At 47.6% G+C, this 16,811-nt stretch overlaps 1 protein-coding gene across 1 annotated transcript in view; it reads left to right on the top strand.

The window, feature by feature from the left end:
• RPH3A (rabphilin 3A) overlaps nucleotides 1-16,811 on the top strand; it is a 143,735-nt gene that overhangs the window by 106,060 nt on the left and 20,864 nt on the right. The window contains exons 11-13 of the mRNA XM_061602611.1: nucleotides 2,834-3,061; nucleotides 10,700-10,779; nucleotides 12,209-12,283. Of these exons, the coding sequence (XP_061458595.1) occupies nucleotides 2,834-3,061; nucleotides 10,700-10,779; nucleotides 12,209-12,283 (383 nt within the window). The remainder of the gene's footprint in view (nucleotides 1-2,833; nucleotides 3,062-10,699; nucleotides 10,780-12,208; nucleotides 12,284-16,811) is intronic.

Raw genomic sequence — 16,811 nt, 5'->3', positions numbered from 1 at the left:
TTGGTACATGAGCTGAGACCCCTTGACCCTCACTCTTGCTTATCCACATTCTCATCAAGCCTTACCTGCTTTACAACCAAGCCCCTGCTTAGGCAGCTGCTGGCTAATTGTTTTACAGCGCCATTAATCACCTCGGTGCAGCCGGCAGAGACTGACAAGCTGCAGAAAGGGGCAACCACAGTGATCAAGGGGATGGAGCAACTCTCCTCTGAGGAAAGGTTATCACATTTGGGGCTTTTTAGGCTAGAAAAAAGGTGTACAAATTATGCATGGTGTGCAGAAAGTGGGCAGGGGATGTTTTTCTCCCTCTCTTGTAACATTAGAACCCAGTGGGATCAGCCAATGAAGCTGGATGTTATAAGATTCAGGACAGACAAAAGCAAGTATGAATTCACACAGCACATAAACTATGGAATTCAGTCCCACAAAATGCAGCGATGGTCACCAACATGGATGGCTTTAAAAGAGTAGACAAATTCATAAAGGATAAGGCTATCAGTGGCTAGGATGGGAAGCCCTGTCAGTTTTAGTTCTCTCAGTTTCTCCTTTTTCTCATTCAGCAATTTGCATTTTTTTTTAAAAAAAAACTCATGAAAATTCTTCACTATTTTAGTGTGAATTTCTCCAACTAAACATATTTTTGTGTGCAGCTTGGACTAATATACACATTTTTGCAAGCAACAGATCCTAATATAATGAATTTTGTATGTGATTTTCACTAATACTGTATATTCATTTTTATGCATATTTGCCCTTAATATATGCATTTTTGTAAACATTGGTTGGAGAACATCACAGCATTCGGATAAATGTGTATTTGATAAATTTGACTTTAAATGCAAACTGAACTGAATTCCTCCCGCATCCCTGCTGGTGGCCATGACGGCTGTGTTCCCCTCCAGAGTAAGAGGCAATGTGTCTCTGAAGAATACCAGTTTCTGGGACCTGCAAGTGGGGAAAGTGGTCTTACACTCAGGTCCTTCTTTGAGGCATCTGGTTGGCCACTGGGAGATCAGGAAACAAGACTAGATGGTCTGCTTTCCTTATCTTCTTCTTGTTTGGAAGCTAAGTTCCCAGGAACTTTGGGATTCCTCAGGTGCTTATCTGGAGTTGCTCAAGGGGAAGACCAGCAAAAGCAGAGAAGCTTCTCTAGAGAAGAGCTGACCTACCAGAGGTGGTTGGTGGCTCCTTGCCAGTGGGGCAGTGGAATCCTCACTGGGTTCAGCACCTTGGACAGCTCCTTGAAAGTTCAGACTAGCACCCAGAGCAGATTCCACTGCCCCACTGACATGGAGTCACCAGCCACCTCTGTGGCCTACCACTACTGAGTTTAACCTGTCATGTGTGGCCAGTCTTGGGTGGGCTTTTGGACATATGATCAGTTCAACAACGGGCCACATAGGCCCCCTTCCATCTCTACTTATCCCGCCCAGAGCCAGAAGAATGAGGCTGGAGTGTGTCTGCAAGTAAATCTCATTTTATTAGAGTAATGGATACATCAAAAGCATTGCGCTTCATAGGAAACCCTGCGCTAACTCACTAGAATCCCTAACTATACTCTAGACATGCTCTGCAGCGTGTGAAGGAAGTTGACGCAACGACTCCCCACTTTAAGCGGCAAGCTTATGAAGGGAACGTTTTCGAACGTAATCTCTGACTCCTACGTAATTCCTGTCTTTGCCCTGTCCGTTTCTCGCGGCGGCGGGAGCGCGGGGACAGAGGGCGTGCTTCCAACGGCTCATCGGAAGACGCCTGCTCCTGAGCAACAGGCTCAAGATCCGGGGGCTGTGCCACACTGGGATCCTCCTGGGAACTGCTTGGCAAGGGAGGAGCTGGCACTGTCTCTGGAGCTTCCCCCAACAAGTCTTCTGCATCAGCTGGGGGCGGCGCTCTCTGTTCCTCTGAGAGTGCGGTAACCGTGGGAATTGGCTGGTGTGCAGGCTGACCCCGTCCCGCAAGGTCCTGTCCAGACTCAACAATTCCCAACTCTGCTTCCTCTGGCGGCGGAGGCGCCTGAAACTCGTGCCTCCCCCTTCCCTGTCCATTCTGGGTTAGCTCAGGCTCAACACCACTATTCCATGATTCTATGTTTTTCACCAGGCTTTTTAGATTTCATTTGATCTGTTCTATTTTAATGTTTTTCTCATCAATTTTGCCACCTTGAGTGTATTCTTGCATGTTTTTAATATCCGTTTAGAAATGGTCAAATTGCAGGCCATAAATCCCTACAAGAAAAAGAGAATAAAAGAAAAATAACCCTCACATCTATTACCACTGCAATTTCTACACCCTTCACTGCTGCACTTAGTGGGGTGGATTGGGAAGACTAATGGCCAAAGTGTAGTAAGACAGAAAGCTATTCCAGTTCTGTTCTGGCAGACATAACTGAGCAGCTTAACCATCCTAGTTTGCTTTTTCTCCTACTTAAGGCTGTGGGGGAGAGCAGTCAGGAAGGCAAAGGGGGGGTGAGGCAGCCAACAACATCACAGGGGAAAATACTAATGGTATCCCCCTACTCAGTGCAGGAATCTAAATCAAAATATTCCCAAAAGGGGGCTGTCCAGCTGCCTCTTAAAGGTCTCCAGGGTTGGAGAGCCCACCATCTCCCTAGGTCATTGGTTCCATTGCTCTACTGCTCAAAGAATTAGGGAGTTTTTCCTGATGGTCAATCAAAATCTGGCTTCCTGTAACTTGAGCCCATGCTTATTTTTGTTTGAGTTTTTTTTAAGCAAAGCTGGAGATGCCCATGTATAGGCCAGAGAGAACATCCCCATAAATTCTTAGTGCCCACCGTAGATGGTCATTTCCCCCTTCTGTCTCTCTATTTCCACAGGAAGCCTTTCAATGGCTCCACCCCAAGCTGATCCACCCTACTCTGCTCCCGGGAGATCCAGGGATGAGAAAACAGGCTGTGGATATTCTGCCCCTGCGGTGGAGAGGCCCATGCGGCAGGTGGCTCAGTATAGCCAAGCCGCCTCTCCTGCAGTGTCTACACCCGCACGACAGCCTCCTCAAGAAGAGGAAGAAGACGAGGCCAATAGCTATGACTCTGATGAAGCAAGTAAGTAGCAGCGATGGAATCCTCTCATTTTTTACATTTTGCTTTTAAGTGTGGCCTCCTGGTGGTCATTCACGATCTGATTCCTTTTTCCTCTGATATCTTCATTTTTGTGATCTCCTCATATATATATATTTGCCTTGCAGAGAATTATCAATATTATCAATATTATAACCACTTTTTTTTCACAAGCCTCCACTGGTATCGATATTTATTCTGAACTCTGTAATAATTGCTTGTTTACATTCCTTGTCAAGTGCACTGCTGACGGATTAAGGCAGATAATCAAGTCAGTGTCTTGCTGCTTACAATCAAACCTCATTCTCCTCTGCTGCTTTCTGTCTGTCAGTTACAAACAATATTGCACTGACATCAGTGAAAGAGAATACACATTTGAAGAGCTCACATAGAAAGTAGATTGATAAAAATATCACTCAAACTATCAATGATTTCAAAGTGAATTTTTTAAAAAATGAATAGGAAAAAAAGAAGAATGAATTGGAAATCAGGCGTGGAGAGTTGCTCCTTCAAAATTCTCTCCTCAAAGATAGAGAATGTCAGAAATAATAATTAACCTGATGGTAAATCTGATTACTGCAGAAACAGAGACCACTGTTAGGAAGTAGTAGCTGGATCAACTTAGCTGAAGCCAGTGCTTCTACTGTGTTCCTTGCTGGGGCCCTGTGACAGCAACCAAAGCCCCGACCCAGAAGGGAAGGAAAGGGAAGACATAGCCCTGGAGGAGGAAGCTGAGTCACCTCGCAGACTGCACTGCAGGTCCTAGTAGCTGTAGGAGTCGGCTGAAGGTGATGCACACTGGTGAAGACTTTGGGGGGACTGCCATAGGAGGACCCCACCTTGGGAGTTTCCAGAATCAGGGGATGTGATGAGAGATGTCAGCAGGAAGCCATTCGCCTTCTGAGTTTGTCACAATCAGCGCTGTTTCCAGTCTGCTGCAGTTTGGTTTTCACACTCTAGTCTTCATCTATCTGGCTTCATAGTCTGGAGCTCCCCAGAATACCAAGGAGCCACTCAGGCTCCACAGTGCCAGAGAGGTTACTCAGGAGCGAAACCGTCAACTGCCCATTTCATCTTGCCGTTCCGTAGTGAAACCAGGGCTTCGACAGGATTGCCAGCTTTCTCTGCTGGAAGATCCCCTCAAGCATTCAAGAATGCATCAGATTCAGTCAGTGTTGGAGGGCGGACTATCTGAATGGGCCCACCATCCTTACAGGGGGGAATTACCACCACCTTACCTGGCCATGACAAGGGAGTACCTTACACCCTCCTTACCTTTGGTCCATCCCTCGTATCACTTGGGGTGAAGACAACATCAAGGGTGTGCTGTACAAAGTGTCTTGGACCTACGACCATTTGATACAGCCCCATGGTTGTCATTGAGGCCATGAAGTCCTGAGGAGGCCCAATGGCAGCCTCTATGTAAATATGGTGCTCTTCCAACACCACACCCGAGATCAACTGAGCCGGCTCAGTCAGGGATGCTCCTGGGCATCAGGTTGGTCAATAGACCAGCAGCATCCCCAGTGTGTCTCTCTGGCCCAGCACCATCCCAAGATAAAGAGATTTCCTGGTGAAGATGCTTCTGTGGACAATAGCAAGCCAGTCTAGCCTGTTGCTGCACTGAGTACCTAGATGGATGCAGCTGGGGTGGGTCAGAGCCACCCAGCTCACCCACCCAAGTGCTCACGCCAGGTCAGCCCCTTCATCCACAACCAAGTCATGGATGAGCATGGCCTTATTATGGCATTACTGACATTCAGTAGCACCAGCGCCAAACCCAGAGGGATCAACATAGACTGTGGAAGCTTCCTGTAATTTTGGAAGGAGTGAGAGGGCTGAAATGGGGAACAGGGTCCAAAGATGCAGGCCTCAGCCCCAGATGGTAGTCAGCCCCTCCACTCCAACGATTCCCTCCCCTGCCCACCACCACTGAAATCGGAGCAGCGTCTTTGCAGCTACCTGCCCACCCAGACACATCCTGTCCCATCATTGTAGACCTTTTGACATCCAGGCCTCTGACCACGGGTTGCCCCACTCCCCCCCGTCATGAGAGCTTTCACTAAACATCGCCCACATGTTTTCCAGTTTATTTCTGCAACCTTAAGGACTAGGAACCGAAGTCACTTGCCGTGCTGCATTTGTGTAATGCCAGATTCTGAAATGCCTTACGGAGGGAGAACCCAATGTGGAAGCCCCCTCGTTTCTCTCTGAGCTGTCATCTCTTGCATTTTTAATGATTCAGTTATGCTTTTAAAGTGTGCTAGATTTGCCTGGGTCCAGGAATGCTGTCCTTGTCAAAGTAATGGTGGCGGTGATCCTCCGAAGCTCATGACATGTTTCCAGAGACTCACTAAGTACTTTTAATGGTTGGCAAATGTAATGGGGGAGGGAACGACTGAGTGTGCTCATTTATTTCCTCCCTTTCTCCCATGGAAGATAACAACCCTATCCCCTCCCCCCCAAAAAACTCCACACTGGAAGCTTTGAATTATTCATCAGAGATGGAAGAGCCTGCAGGCATTCTTATGCAGCGATGCTCTTTAAATCTTGAGCTGAGAGAGGAGCCCGCAAGGTGAAAGGCAAAAACTGGAATCCAGATCCGGAAGCGCCTTCCAGCACAATGACATCCCGAAGATGTGAGCATCCTCTGTTCAGTTGCACCACCTTCCCCAAACGCCGCCTTTCCTGCATAGCCTTTGACTAAGCCTCTCAGTCTAGGCCTGCCCCTCCATTAGGCAAAGCGGGGCAGTGGATGCTAAGGGGTGTGGAGTGGAGAGACCTGTGTGTACCATTCAGCCTACCCTGTGCTGCCTAAGCCAGCTTGCTACCTTCACATGTGGCAGAGGACGCTGTCCTGTTCCCTGTTTTGAAGTAGATGCCAGCTGCCAGTCTGGTTGGCCATCTGGTACGTGGAACTGGGGGAGGCGCTGTGCTGCCCCTTGCCTCAGGTCCTTGACATTTTGGTGGTAAGCTCCTGCCAGGGGTGACAGGACTTGAACTGGAAGCTTTTGGATGTGTGTGGTGCTGTCCACTGTAGGGATCATAGAATCATGGAATACTAGAGTTGGAAGGGGCCTATCCAACCCCTGGAGTCCATCGAGTCCAACCCCTGCTCAATTCAGGACTCCAACTTAAAACATCCATGACAGGTGGCTGTCCAGCTGCCTCTTGAAGGCCTCCAGGGTTGGAGAGCCCACCACCTACCAACGTCATTGGTTCCACTGTTGTACCACTCTAACAGTTAGGAAGTTTTTCCTGATGTTCAGTTGAAATCTGGCTTCCTGTAACTTGAATGTGTTAGAATTCCACACAATTCGGATTTGGTACTGCATTTCCCATTAATTCACTTATTCTCATATTGTTGCGGATTGGGTTTTTATGTAGTGATTTTCCGTGGCTATTTTTTTTGAAAATTCATTTTTTAAAAAAATAAACCCTCCTCTAAAATATCAACATTAAGAACAATAATTTTACCTATATTTCCTTTCAAAGCATTGATATTTCCTTTAACATATTCAATATCAATATCAAATTTTTTTGGAAAAATTGATTGATAAAAGTAGCGGATAGAGGACAAAGAACAAACTTGAATCGATACCGACCTGTTAGAACATAAGAACATAAGAAGAGCCTACTGGATCAGGCCAGTGGCCCATCTAGTCCAGCATCCTGTTCTCACAGTGGCCAACCAGGTGCCTGGGGGAAGCCCGCAAGCAGGACCCGAGTGCAAGAACACTCTCCCCTCCTGAGGCTTCCGGCAACTGGTTTTCAGAAGCATGCTGCCTCTGACTAGGGTGGCAGAGCACAGCCATCACGGCTAGTAGCCATTGATAGCCCTGTCCTCCATGAATTTGTCTAATCTTCTTTTAAAGCCATCCAAGCTGGTGGCCATTACTGCATCTTGCGGGAGCAAATTCCATAGTTTAACTATGCGCTGAGTAAAGAAGTACTTCCTTTTGTCTGTCCTGAATCTTCCAACATTCAGCTTCTTTGAATGTCCACGAGTTCTAGTATTATGAGAGAGGGAGAAAAACTTTTCTCTATCCACTTTCTCAATGCCATGCATAATTTTATACACTTCTATCATGTCTCCTCTGACCTGCCTTTTCTCTAAACTAAAAAGCCCCAAATGCTGCAACCTTTCCTCGTAAGGGAGTCGCTCCATCCCCTTGATCATTCTGGTTGCCCTCTTCTGAACCTTTTCCAACTCTAGAATATCCTTTTTGAGATGAGGTGACCAGAACTGTACACAGTATTCCAAATGCGGCCGCACCATAGATTTATACAATGGCATTATATCGGCTGTTTTATTTTCAATACCTTTCCTAATTATTGCTAGCATGGAATTTGCCTTTTTCACAGCTGCCGCACACTGGGTCGACATTTTCATCATGCTGTCCACTATAACCCCGAGGTCTCTCTCCTGGTCGGTCACTGCCAGTTCAGACCCCATGAGCGTATATGTGAAATTCAGATTTTTTGCTCCAATATGCATAATTTTACACTTGTTTATATTGAATTGCATTTGCTATTTTTCCGCCCATTCACTCAGTTTGGAGAGATCTTTTTGGAGCTCTTCGCAATCCCTTTTTGTTTTAACAACCCTGAACAATTTAGTGTCGTCAGCAAACTTGGCCACTTCACTGCTCACTCCCAATTCTAGGTCATTAATGAACAAGTTGAAAAGTACAGGTCAGCCGGATGCTTTCAAAGCGGCACCGACCAACAGATCCCATCCCTAGACTCATGTGGAGAGCTGCAGAACTATGGGTCAGAGCATCTGCCTCCATTTAGACACCAAACAGTTTCTGGGTGTTCTTATTTTGCTGTTCAGGGACCATTCATGCAACTGCTTAAAAACAATATAGCTTTACATGCCAAACCCACTTTTTGTTTGGGACAGAGGGCAGTGGTTCAGCTGCTCCATTTCACAGGATTCGAGCTGGAGGCTGTGGCCAGTTGGGTACCCTGGAAAGTGTGGACCTTAGTCCATGTTTCTGTCATATTTGATAAAACATCCCAAATGCGGACCGGTTTCCAACATAGCTCTCTGATACTGGGTGTGAGCCATATACAACTACCCTGTCAAGCCAGGCCAGAATCTAGCCCTGAGCATCCTTCTGTCAGGTGCCACCGGGGCTAGAACCGGCAACCCTTGTCTCTTTGCATAGCTCCCCCATGTGTTGAGCCACTAGGACGGCATGTCGGAGTGTCTCCCTGGACAGCGATATCTTCTGAGGTTCTGGGCTGTCCCTGTCCACCCAAGCTGGTCGCTGGGCCCTTCTAGACGGGAAGAGCTACGAAAGGCTTCCTGTTTGAGCTGATGCTAGCAATGGAGGAGAACTTCAATTCAGTTCACATCTGAAGCCAAATCTATCACATTTGCAGTTTCCAAAGCAACATGAAGGGACGTAGCTCAGTGGCAGAGCATCTGCCTTGCGTGCAGAAGGTCCGAGGTTCAATCGTCACTGGCAGCATCACCTGGTAGGGCTGGGAGAGACTCCCTGCCTGAAACTCTGGAGAGCTGCTGCCAGCCAGTGTAGACAATACTGAGATAGACCAACGGTCTGACTCAGCGTAAGGCACCTTCCTGTGTTCCTATGAGAAGCGAAACGCAGCTATCCTTCGAAATTCACACATATCCAAACTTTCTGGTGCAGTTCCCCAACCAATGTTTACAAAAAGGTGTACACTATTTTTAGGTTATTTGTTTACTGATAGTTGAATTTATATCTCACCCTTCCTCCAAAGGAAGCCCAGGGCGGCGATATATTGGAGGACAACGTGCATGGAACATACGAAGCACACAAAAACATACAAAATGCATTATATTAGGAGGAATTGCTAGCAAAAACGCCAAAACTGCATCCAATTTTTTTTAAAAAAATGCAAATTGTGGCAGAAATGCGAAGATCTGAATTTAAGACTGGAAAAATGAGGAATGAGAGGACGGGAACTGACAGATCCTTCCACCCCTAGCTGAGACTCTGCCTGAGCAATAGCAGCTTTCTGGCCCTGGGGTGTCCCACAACTCAGGAACTCTTGCACGTTCCTGACCTCCAACTCCTCACCTCACCTCAGACCCTGGTCTACACCTCAGCCTTGGCCACTCCTCAGCGTTCGGTTGGGGACCCATCAAGCCACCTTGGACACAGAGTCAGACACGGTGTCCATCTGACACAAGACATCCTAGCAGCAGTTCTCCAGGATCGCAGGCAAAGAGAGCTTTTTCCTGGTCTGCCTGAGCCCGAGAGATGCCAAGGTTCCAAGCTGGGACCTTTCGCATACGCTCTGCCACAGAGTCATGGCCCTCACTGGTCCTTATGCCCTCCTATTGTTATTCCCAGTCCCTTTTGTTTTCTTGGAATCCTTGCCCTGTGCTTTCTTTCCACCCCACAGTGGACAGCCCCTTCATCCGCTTAGTCCTGTCCTTGTAGCAGGCATCCATAGGCAAGTCGTTACTGATGGCAATTTCTGCTTGGATGAGTGAAGCTGTGTGCACACTTACCCTTTTGTAGCACAAAAATGTAGTTTCTCTCAGTCAGGCTTCGCAGGTATGCTGGGCATGGAGCGAGGGCCCCTGCAGTTGACAGGAGCTCCTGCTGTTGGAGCTGGGTGAGTGTAGCTCTTGCTCCACGATCTGGGTCGCAGAGTGTGTGCCCCGCAACTCAATGCTAGCATGGGTTGCAGAGCAGGAGCCAGGCAACATCCACCCCCTTGCTGCCTGATTATGTCACCGTGTCAGCGCACTCTGCATGCATGCTTGCCAAATTGGGGGGGAGGCATCAGCACTAATGTGCTGATGCAACCGGGCCTATTTAAGGTGTCGGCAGTAGTGCCACCGTGTTGCTGCCAACACCTTCGATGGCTTGCTGCACTCTGCTGCCAGCCCTGGCCTCCGTACAGAATCATTCATATTCATTCTCAACGTTCCGCTTTCAATCTAGATTGACCGTAGAGTGTACTGTTCAGACGGGTGGGTGTGGTTACTTCATATTGTTTGAAAATCCTCCCCTTGTGGCCTTGGTATAAGCCCACCCATAACATCATTAGGCAAGTGTGGATGCACCCCTTATTGCCGGGGTCGCCTACATCTGTTTTCAAATGGACGTAGTCCACGATAATGCAGAATCAATCTGCAATGAGCTTTTATTTTTGGAATGAAACTAGTTTGTTAAGTGCTTTTCAGGGGCAAACAAGATGCAATAGGTCTAGATTGTGTGTGGACTAGGTAGAAAAAACTAGAACTTAGTCTCCAGTGGTTTGAGAACAAAATGTCATGTGTATACGGCCACAGAAGACACAGATTGGGACTGGGAAGAAATGTCCATCACGAGATGGTCAGCATAACTCTGTGGAAGGCATTTTCCAAAATGGCCACTGGCTATCCCCCTATGGGACCTATCTCATGAACGACAACACCTACATCCATAAACTTTATGTCAAACTGTCATCAGTTTTGGAGTGTAACAAAGCCAGCGGTAATATAATATATCACATCCACCACCATTGCTTCTAGTTCTGTTTTCCCCAGATGCCCCCCGTCCACCTCTGATCTTCCTGCAACGTCATTGACCATGCCTGACATCATCATCAATATGATCTCCTCTCTCTTCCCAGCTACTCTCGGTGCTTTGGAGTTCAGCCTCTTGTACGACCAGGAAAACAGCTCTTTGCAGTGCACTCTCATCAAGGCAAAAGTAAGTACCTGTTATTCACCATTGGAGACCTTCCTGGTGGTCCTCATATATAAGCCTTTACAGTTTTTCTCTCTCCTTCTGTCCTAGAGGGCATTGCTAGGTATGTAAAAGACTTGGGGCACAGGCTCAATTTGCATAGGCTGATTTATATGTATAGATGCTTCTGGGAAAACTAAGATGGCAGCTGGCCAGCTCTCAGCAACACTGTGCTTTGCAGTGTGCCCAACTACTTAGTAAGCAAAGTTTTTAAAAAAGCAGATTTGGTGTGCAGCCTCAAAGACCAGGGGCTCTGGCACCCCTCACCCACCCCCTAGTGCCACCCCTGCTTTCCCCACTGACTGTGTCATATGTACCAGCCTATATCTGCATAGGGATGCTCAAGGGATTTGATACAAAATGGTCCCAGGGTCTTGTCTGAAGTCAGCTGAGGCCGCCACTTTGCTGCAGCTTTGGAACCTGGTCAGTGCTTGGATAGGAGACTGCCTGGGAAGTACAGGTGTGCTGCCTTGGGTTCCACTATGGAAGAAAGGCAGGGTATAAATGTCAGAAAAGAACCGCCTTGATCTACCTGTCTTGGACTGTTGTGCAGATCAGAAGGGGAATTTGCCCTCCTTTGGAGGTTGTGACGCACTCCTTGGTAGTGGCAAGCAACTTGCTTTCCTCCAGCTGTTCCTGGACTCCAGCACTCATCCCCTCTGATCACTGGCCATTCTGGCTGGGGCTGATGGGAGTTGCCGTCCAACAGCACCTGGAGGGACACAGATTCACCACAGCTGATTTCCATGTCTCAAAACCCACCTTTGCAAATGTACTTGGAGAGCAATTACAACGTGAGAGGAGAGGGAGCAGCAGCAGAAGGATTTGTCCATCCCTAGCTGTACATGGACGGGTCTCTTTCTTGCTATGAGGAACGCCGGACCAACCAGGGCTCACCTGGGTTAGCTCTGCCGTGTGGCACGGTGACGCATGTGGCATCAGAGATGCGTCAGGTGGTGCCATAGATGAAGGCAGGAATTGATGTGCAAAGGGTGCGTAGCACAGGAGTAGCGAACCTGGTGCCCACCAGATGGGGTTAGACTCCAGCTCTCATCAGTCTCAGCCAGCACAGCCAGTTGTCAGGGGTGATGGGAGTTGTAGGCCAGCAGGGCCTGGAGGGCATCGTGCTGACTCCCTTTGTCCTGCCGGGTGTGTGTGTACCCATCTGGGCTTGTTTCGGGCAACAAAATGTTTTGCGCTGGCACTTGCCTTCCCTGAACGTGTGTCTTGAACGTGCCTCTGCTCTGCAGCCTTCTTACAACCTGTCCTCTTCATCTACCCTTGTTTGGTGGTATAACAAATCGACACAAATTCTGCTTCTCTTCTCCTATCCCTTCCCCACTCCGGTCATTTGGAGAGTTAATGAACCTGCATTGCTTTTATTCCTGCCCAGGGCTTAAAGCCAATGGACTCCAATGGACTGGCAGATCCTTACGTGAAGCTGCACCTTTTGCCGGGGGCCAGTAAGGTAAGGTGGATTTCTGTAATTTAGTCCTTCCCGGATACGAACCAATGTTCTTTGTGATTACAGTGGTGGTGTACATTTCAAACAGCTTCAGGGGAATTGCATGTCTTCCCAGCTCAACTGGAACGTAGGTGGGGGGGAGGACTTCCAAAGCTCTTAGGCAAAGCTGCAGCGGGCGGGCATCAATCTTTCTTTCTTGTATTTACAACCTGCCTTTATATTTAAGGAATGTCTAAGATGGTTCCCAGAGTCAAAACATTAAATGCCATGCAATTACAAAAAAAGAGAATTTAGTCAAGTCAGTCAAACAGCAGTGCAATAAAAGAGCATAGCCATAAAAATAAAAATCTCAAGAGACGCACACACTAAAATGGAGCTTGCTGTTCATTTTAAAAGCCCAGGCAAATAACGTGCTTTTAATTGGACGCATAAATCTGTGCAGTGTAGGTGTCGGGTCCAAGGGAGGGCATCCCACCACTGAGGCGCCGCCAAGGGAAAAGCCCTCTCTCCCACTTGCCCCCTGCCTGACCTCCACAGCTGGTGGGTGGTCTTGGAGAAAGCCCTCCCAGCTGATCTTAATGGCCTGGTAAGTTGCTCTGTTCCCCTTGGAGGACAGAAATCATCTTGTTTCCTGCTTTTAAATGTCAAGAGCTGGTGTATAGTAATAGTTAAGGGATTGACCTCTGGATCATTCTGGATGATTTAACTCTCAGGGCCAGGGCCAGCCCCCGAGTCTCTAATATGGGGATTATAACTGCGCCATCTTAGGTCATCATAAAGTTCCAGTATCATGTCTGAATTGCTTTGCATGCCGAGAGTCATGAAGGGTGCAACATTTGGCCTGTTTAATTTGTACCAGATGATGCTACTGCAGCTGAGGTCATTTTTAATGGGTGAGGGGGCTTACTTTAAATCAGGATGGGGAACCTTAATGCTGTCGGGAGCCGCTGTTTCTTTCAGAGCCACTTTGCATTGTGCCCAGAAACAAACTGGCAACTAATGCAGCTGTTTTAAAATTGAGGTTATATGAGACCTAAAAGGAACCCCCACCAGTAATAAATAATAATAAATTTAATTTTTGTGTCGCCTATCTGGCCGAAGCCACTCTAGGCAACGTACAACATTAAATTCAACAATACATAATAATACAATACATAATAAAATACAGCGCAGTCAACAATAACCATTTTAAAAAGCGGCAGTTTAGGGCCATCAATAGACAATTTTAAAACAATATAAAGAAATTAGCCCACCCCGGGGACCCCAAAGGCCTGTCCAAAGAGCCATGTTTTCAAGGCTCGGCAAAATGTATCTAGGGAAGGGGCATGGCGAAGATCGAACGGGAGGGAGTTCCAGAGAGTGGGGGCCACCACTGAGAATGCCCTCTCTCTAGTCCCCACCAACCTAGCTGTTTTCGTTGGTGGGACAGAGAGAAGGCCCTGTGTGGCTGATCTGGTCGGGCAGCTTAATTTGTGGTACTGGAGGCGCTCCTTCAGATAAACTGGGCCGAGACCGTATAGGGACTTAAAGGTTAATATCAACACCTTGAATTGGGCCCGGACAACAACTGGAAGCCAGTGTAGATCGAACAACACTGGTGTGATGTGATCCTGGCGGCGACTATTCGTAAGTAATCGAGCCGCCGCATTCTGCACCAGTTGTAGTTTCCGGACCGTTTTCAAGGGTAACCCCACGTAGAGCGCATTGCAGTAGTCTAATCGAGAGGTGACCAGGGCATGTACCACCAGTGGGAGCTGATGAATAGGGAGGTAGGGTTGCAACCTCCGTATGAGGTGTAGTTGATACCAAGCTGCCCGGCTCACTGCCGAAATCTGAGCCTCCATGGACAGCTTGGAATCAAGAACAACCCCGAGGCTGCGGACCTGATCCTTCAGGGGCAATTTTACCCCATTAAGATTCAGGTCAGCAACACCCAACCTTCCCCTGTCACCCACAAGTAGCACCTCGGTCTTATCAGGATTGAGCTTCAGCCTGTTTCTTCCCATCCACCCACTCACGGATTCCAGGCACTTGAACAAGGTCTCTACAGCCAACTCCGGTGAAGATTTAAAGGAGAGATAGAGCTGCGTGTCATCAGCATATTGGTGACATCGCAGCCCAAAACCCCTGATGATAGCTCCCAGCGGTTTTACATAGATGTTAAATAGCATGGGAGAGAGGATAGAACCCTGTGGTACTCCACAAGTGAGGGGCCAAGGGTCTGAAACCTCATCTCCCAATGCTACCTGTTGATGCCTGTCAGAGAGAAAGGAACGGAACCACTGTAAAACAGTGCCTCCTATTCCCAATCCCTCCAGGCGATCTAACAGGATACCGTGGTCGACGGTATCAAAAGCCGCTGAGAGATCCAGGAGGACAAGAAAGGTGAATTCTCCCCTGTCTAGTGCCCTCCTCATATCATCTACCAGAGCGACCAAGGCTGTTTCAGTACCAGTTATCTGGCTGCTGCAATTTGGACCAGATGAAGTTTCCAAGTCATCTTCAAGGGCAGCCCCATGTAGAGTGCATTGCAATAATCCAGTCTGGAAGTTCCCCAAGGCATGGGGTACAGTGGCTAAGTCATCTCTGTCACTGGCTGCCCAGTTGCTACCGGGCCAAGTTCAAGGCATTGGTTTTGGTGTACAAAGCCCTATCCAGCTTGGGAACAGGACACCTGAAAGACCGTCTTATCCCTTATATGCCCAGTCGATCGCTGCGCTCTGCAGGTGAGGCCTCCTGCAGGCACCATCTTATCAGGAGGTCTGTTCTGCACAACATAGGAATCAGACCTTTAGTGTGGCAGCACCTACCCTGTGGAATTTCCTACCTTTAAATATTAGACAGGGGCCATCTCTGTTATCTTTTCAACGCCTACTGAAGACCTTCCTCTTTCAACAAGCCTTTTAAGTTGAGACCTATCCAGTCTGCATCTGTGTTGGAATTGCTTTTTAATATGTTCTTAAACCTTTTTTAAAATGTTTTTAATCTTAGATGTTTTGAAAGCTTTTTTTAAGGAACGTTTTTGAAGATGTTTTGTTTTAATGTGCTTTAAAGTTTGTTTTTATGATATTTTAAAGTGTTTTTAAATCCGTTTCAATCCGGTTTGAGGCCTGGGTTTGGTACCGAAACAGCCTTGGTCGCCCTGTATGATGACCTTTGTTGGGAGAGGGACAGGGGGAGTGTGACCCTGTTGATTCTCCTTGATCTCTCAGCTGCTTTTGATACCATCGACCATGGTATCCTTCTGGGAAGGCTCACGGAGTTGGGAGTTGGGGGTAATGCTTGGCAGTGGCTCCGCTCCTACTTGGTGGGTCGTCAACAGAAGGTAGTGCTTGGGGAACACTGCTCGATACCCTGGACTCTCCATTGTGGAGTCCCACAGGGATCGGTACTGTCCCCCATGCTTTTCAACATCTATATGAAGCCGCTGGGTGCAGTCATCAGGAGTTTTGGAGTGCGTTGTCACCAGTACGCTGATGACACGCAACTCTATTTCTCCTTTTCATCTTCCTCAGGTGAGGCTGTTAACGTACTAAACCATTGCCTGGCCGCGATAATGGATTGGATGGGAGCTAACAGACTGAAGCTTAATCCAGACAAGACCGAGACGCTGTTAGTGAGTGCCTTCTCTGCCCAGATGGTGGATGTTCACCCTGTTCTGGACAGGGTTACACTCCCCTTGAAAGAACAGGTTCGTAGCTTGGGAGTTCTTATCGACTCTTCCTTGTCTCTTGAGGCTCAGGTAGCCTCAGTGGCAAGAAATGCTTTCTACCATCTCCGATTGGTAGCCCAGCTACGTCCCTATCTGGACAGTGACGACCTCGCCTCAGTTGTTCATGCTCTGGTAACTTCTAGATTGGACTACTGCAATGCGCTCTACGTTGGGCTGCCCTTGAAGACAGTTCGGAAACTACAGTTAGTCCAGAATGCAGCGGCCAGATTGTTGACGTGGACAAGAAGGTCCGCTCATATTACACCCGTTCTGGCTCGTCTGCACTGGCTTCCTATTTGTTTCCGGGCTAAATTCAAAGTGCTGGTTTTGACCTATAAAGCCTTACACGGCATGGGACCGCAATACCTGGTGGACCGCCTCTCCCAATATGAAACTACCCATACACTGCGCTCAACATCTAAGGCCCTCCTCCGAGTACCATCCCATCGAGAAGCTCGGAGGGTGGTGACTAGAAATAGGGCCTTTTCGGTTGTGGCTCCCGAACTATGGAATGGTTTTCCCGATGAGGTGCGCCTGGCGCCGACGCTGCTATCTTTTCGGCGCCAGGTGAAAACCTTTTTATATTCCCAGGCATTTTAATGCGTATTATTATATGTATTGTTGTATTTTGCTACTGTTTGATTATTTTTGTTTACCTTTGTTGGTTTGATTCTATTGTTTTATTGTATTTATATATTCCTGATTGCTTTATTTTATGTACACCACCCAGAGAGCCCTTGGGCTTAGGGCGGTATATAAATTAAATTAAATTAAATTAAATTAAATTAAATTAAATTAAATTAAATTAAATTAAATTAA

The sequence above is a fragment of the Rhineura floridana genome, chromosome 19 (assembly GCF_030035675.1).
Source record: "Rhineura floridana isolate rRhiFlo1 chromosome 19, rRhiFlo1.hap2, whole genome shotgun sequence".
In the NCBI taxonomy this organism is placed as follows: domain Eukaryota; kingdom Metazoa; phylum Chordata; class Lepidosauria; order Squamata; family Rhineuridae; genus Rhineura; species Rhineura floridana.
This window is presented reverse-complemented; position numbering and strand designations above follow the sequence as displayed.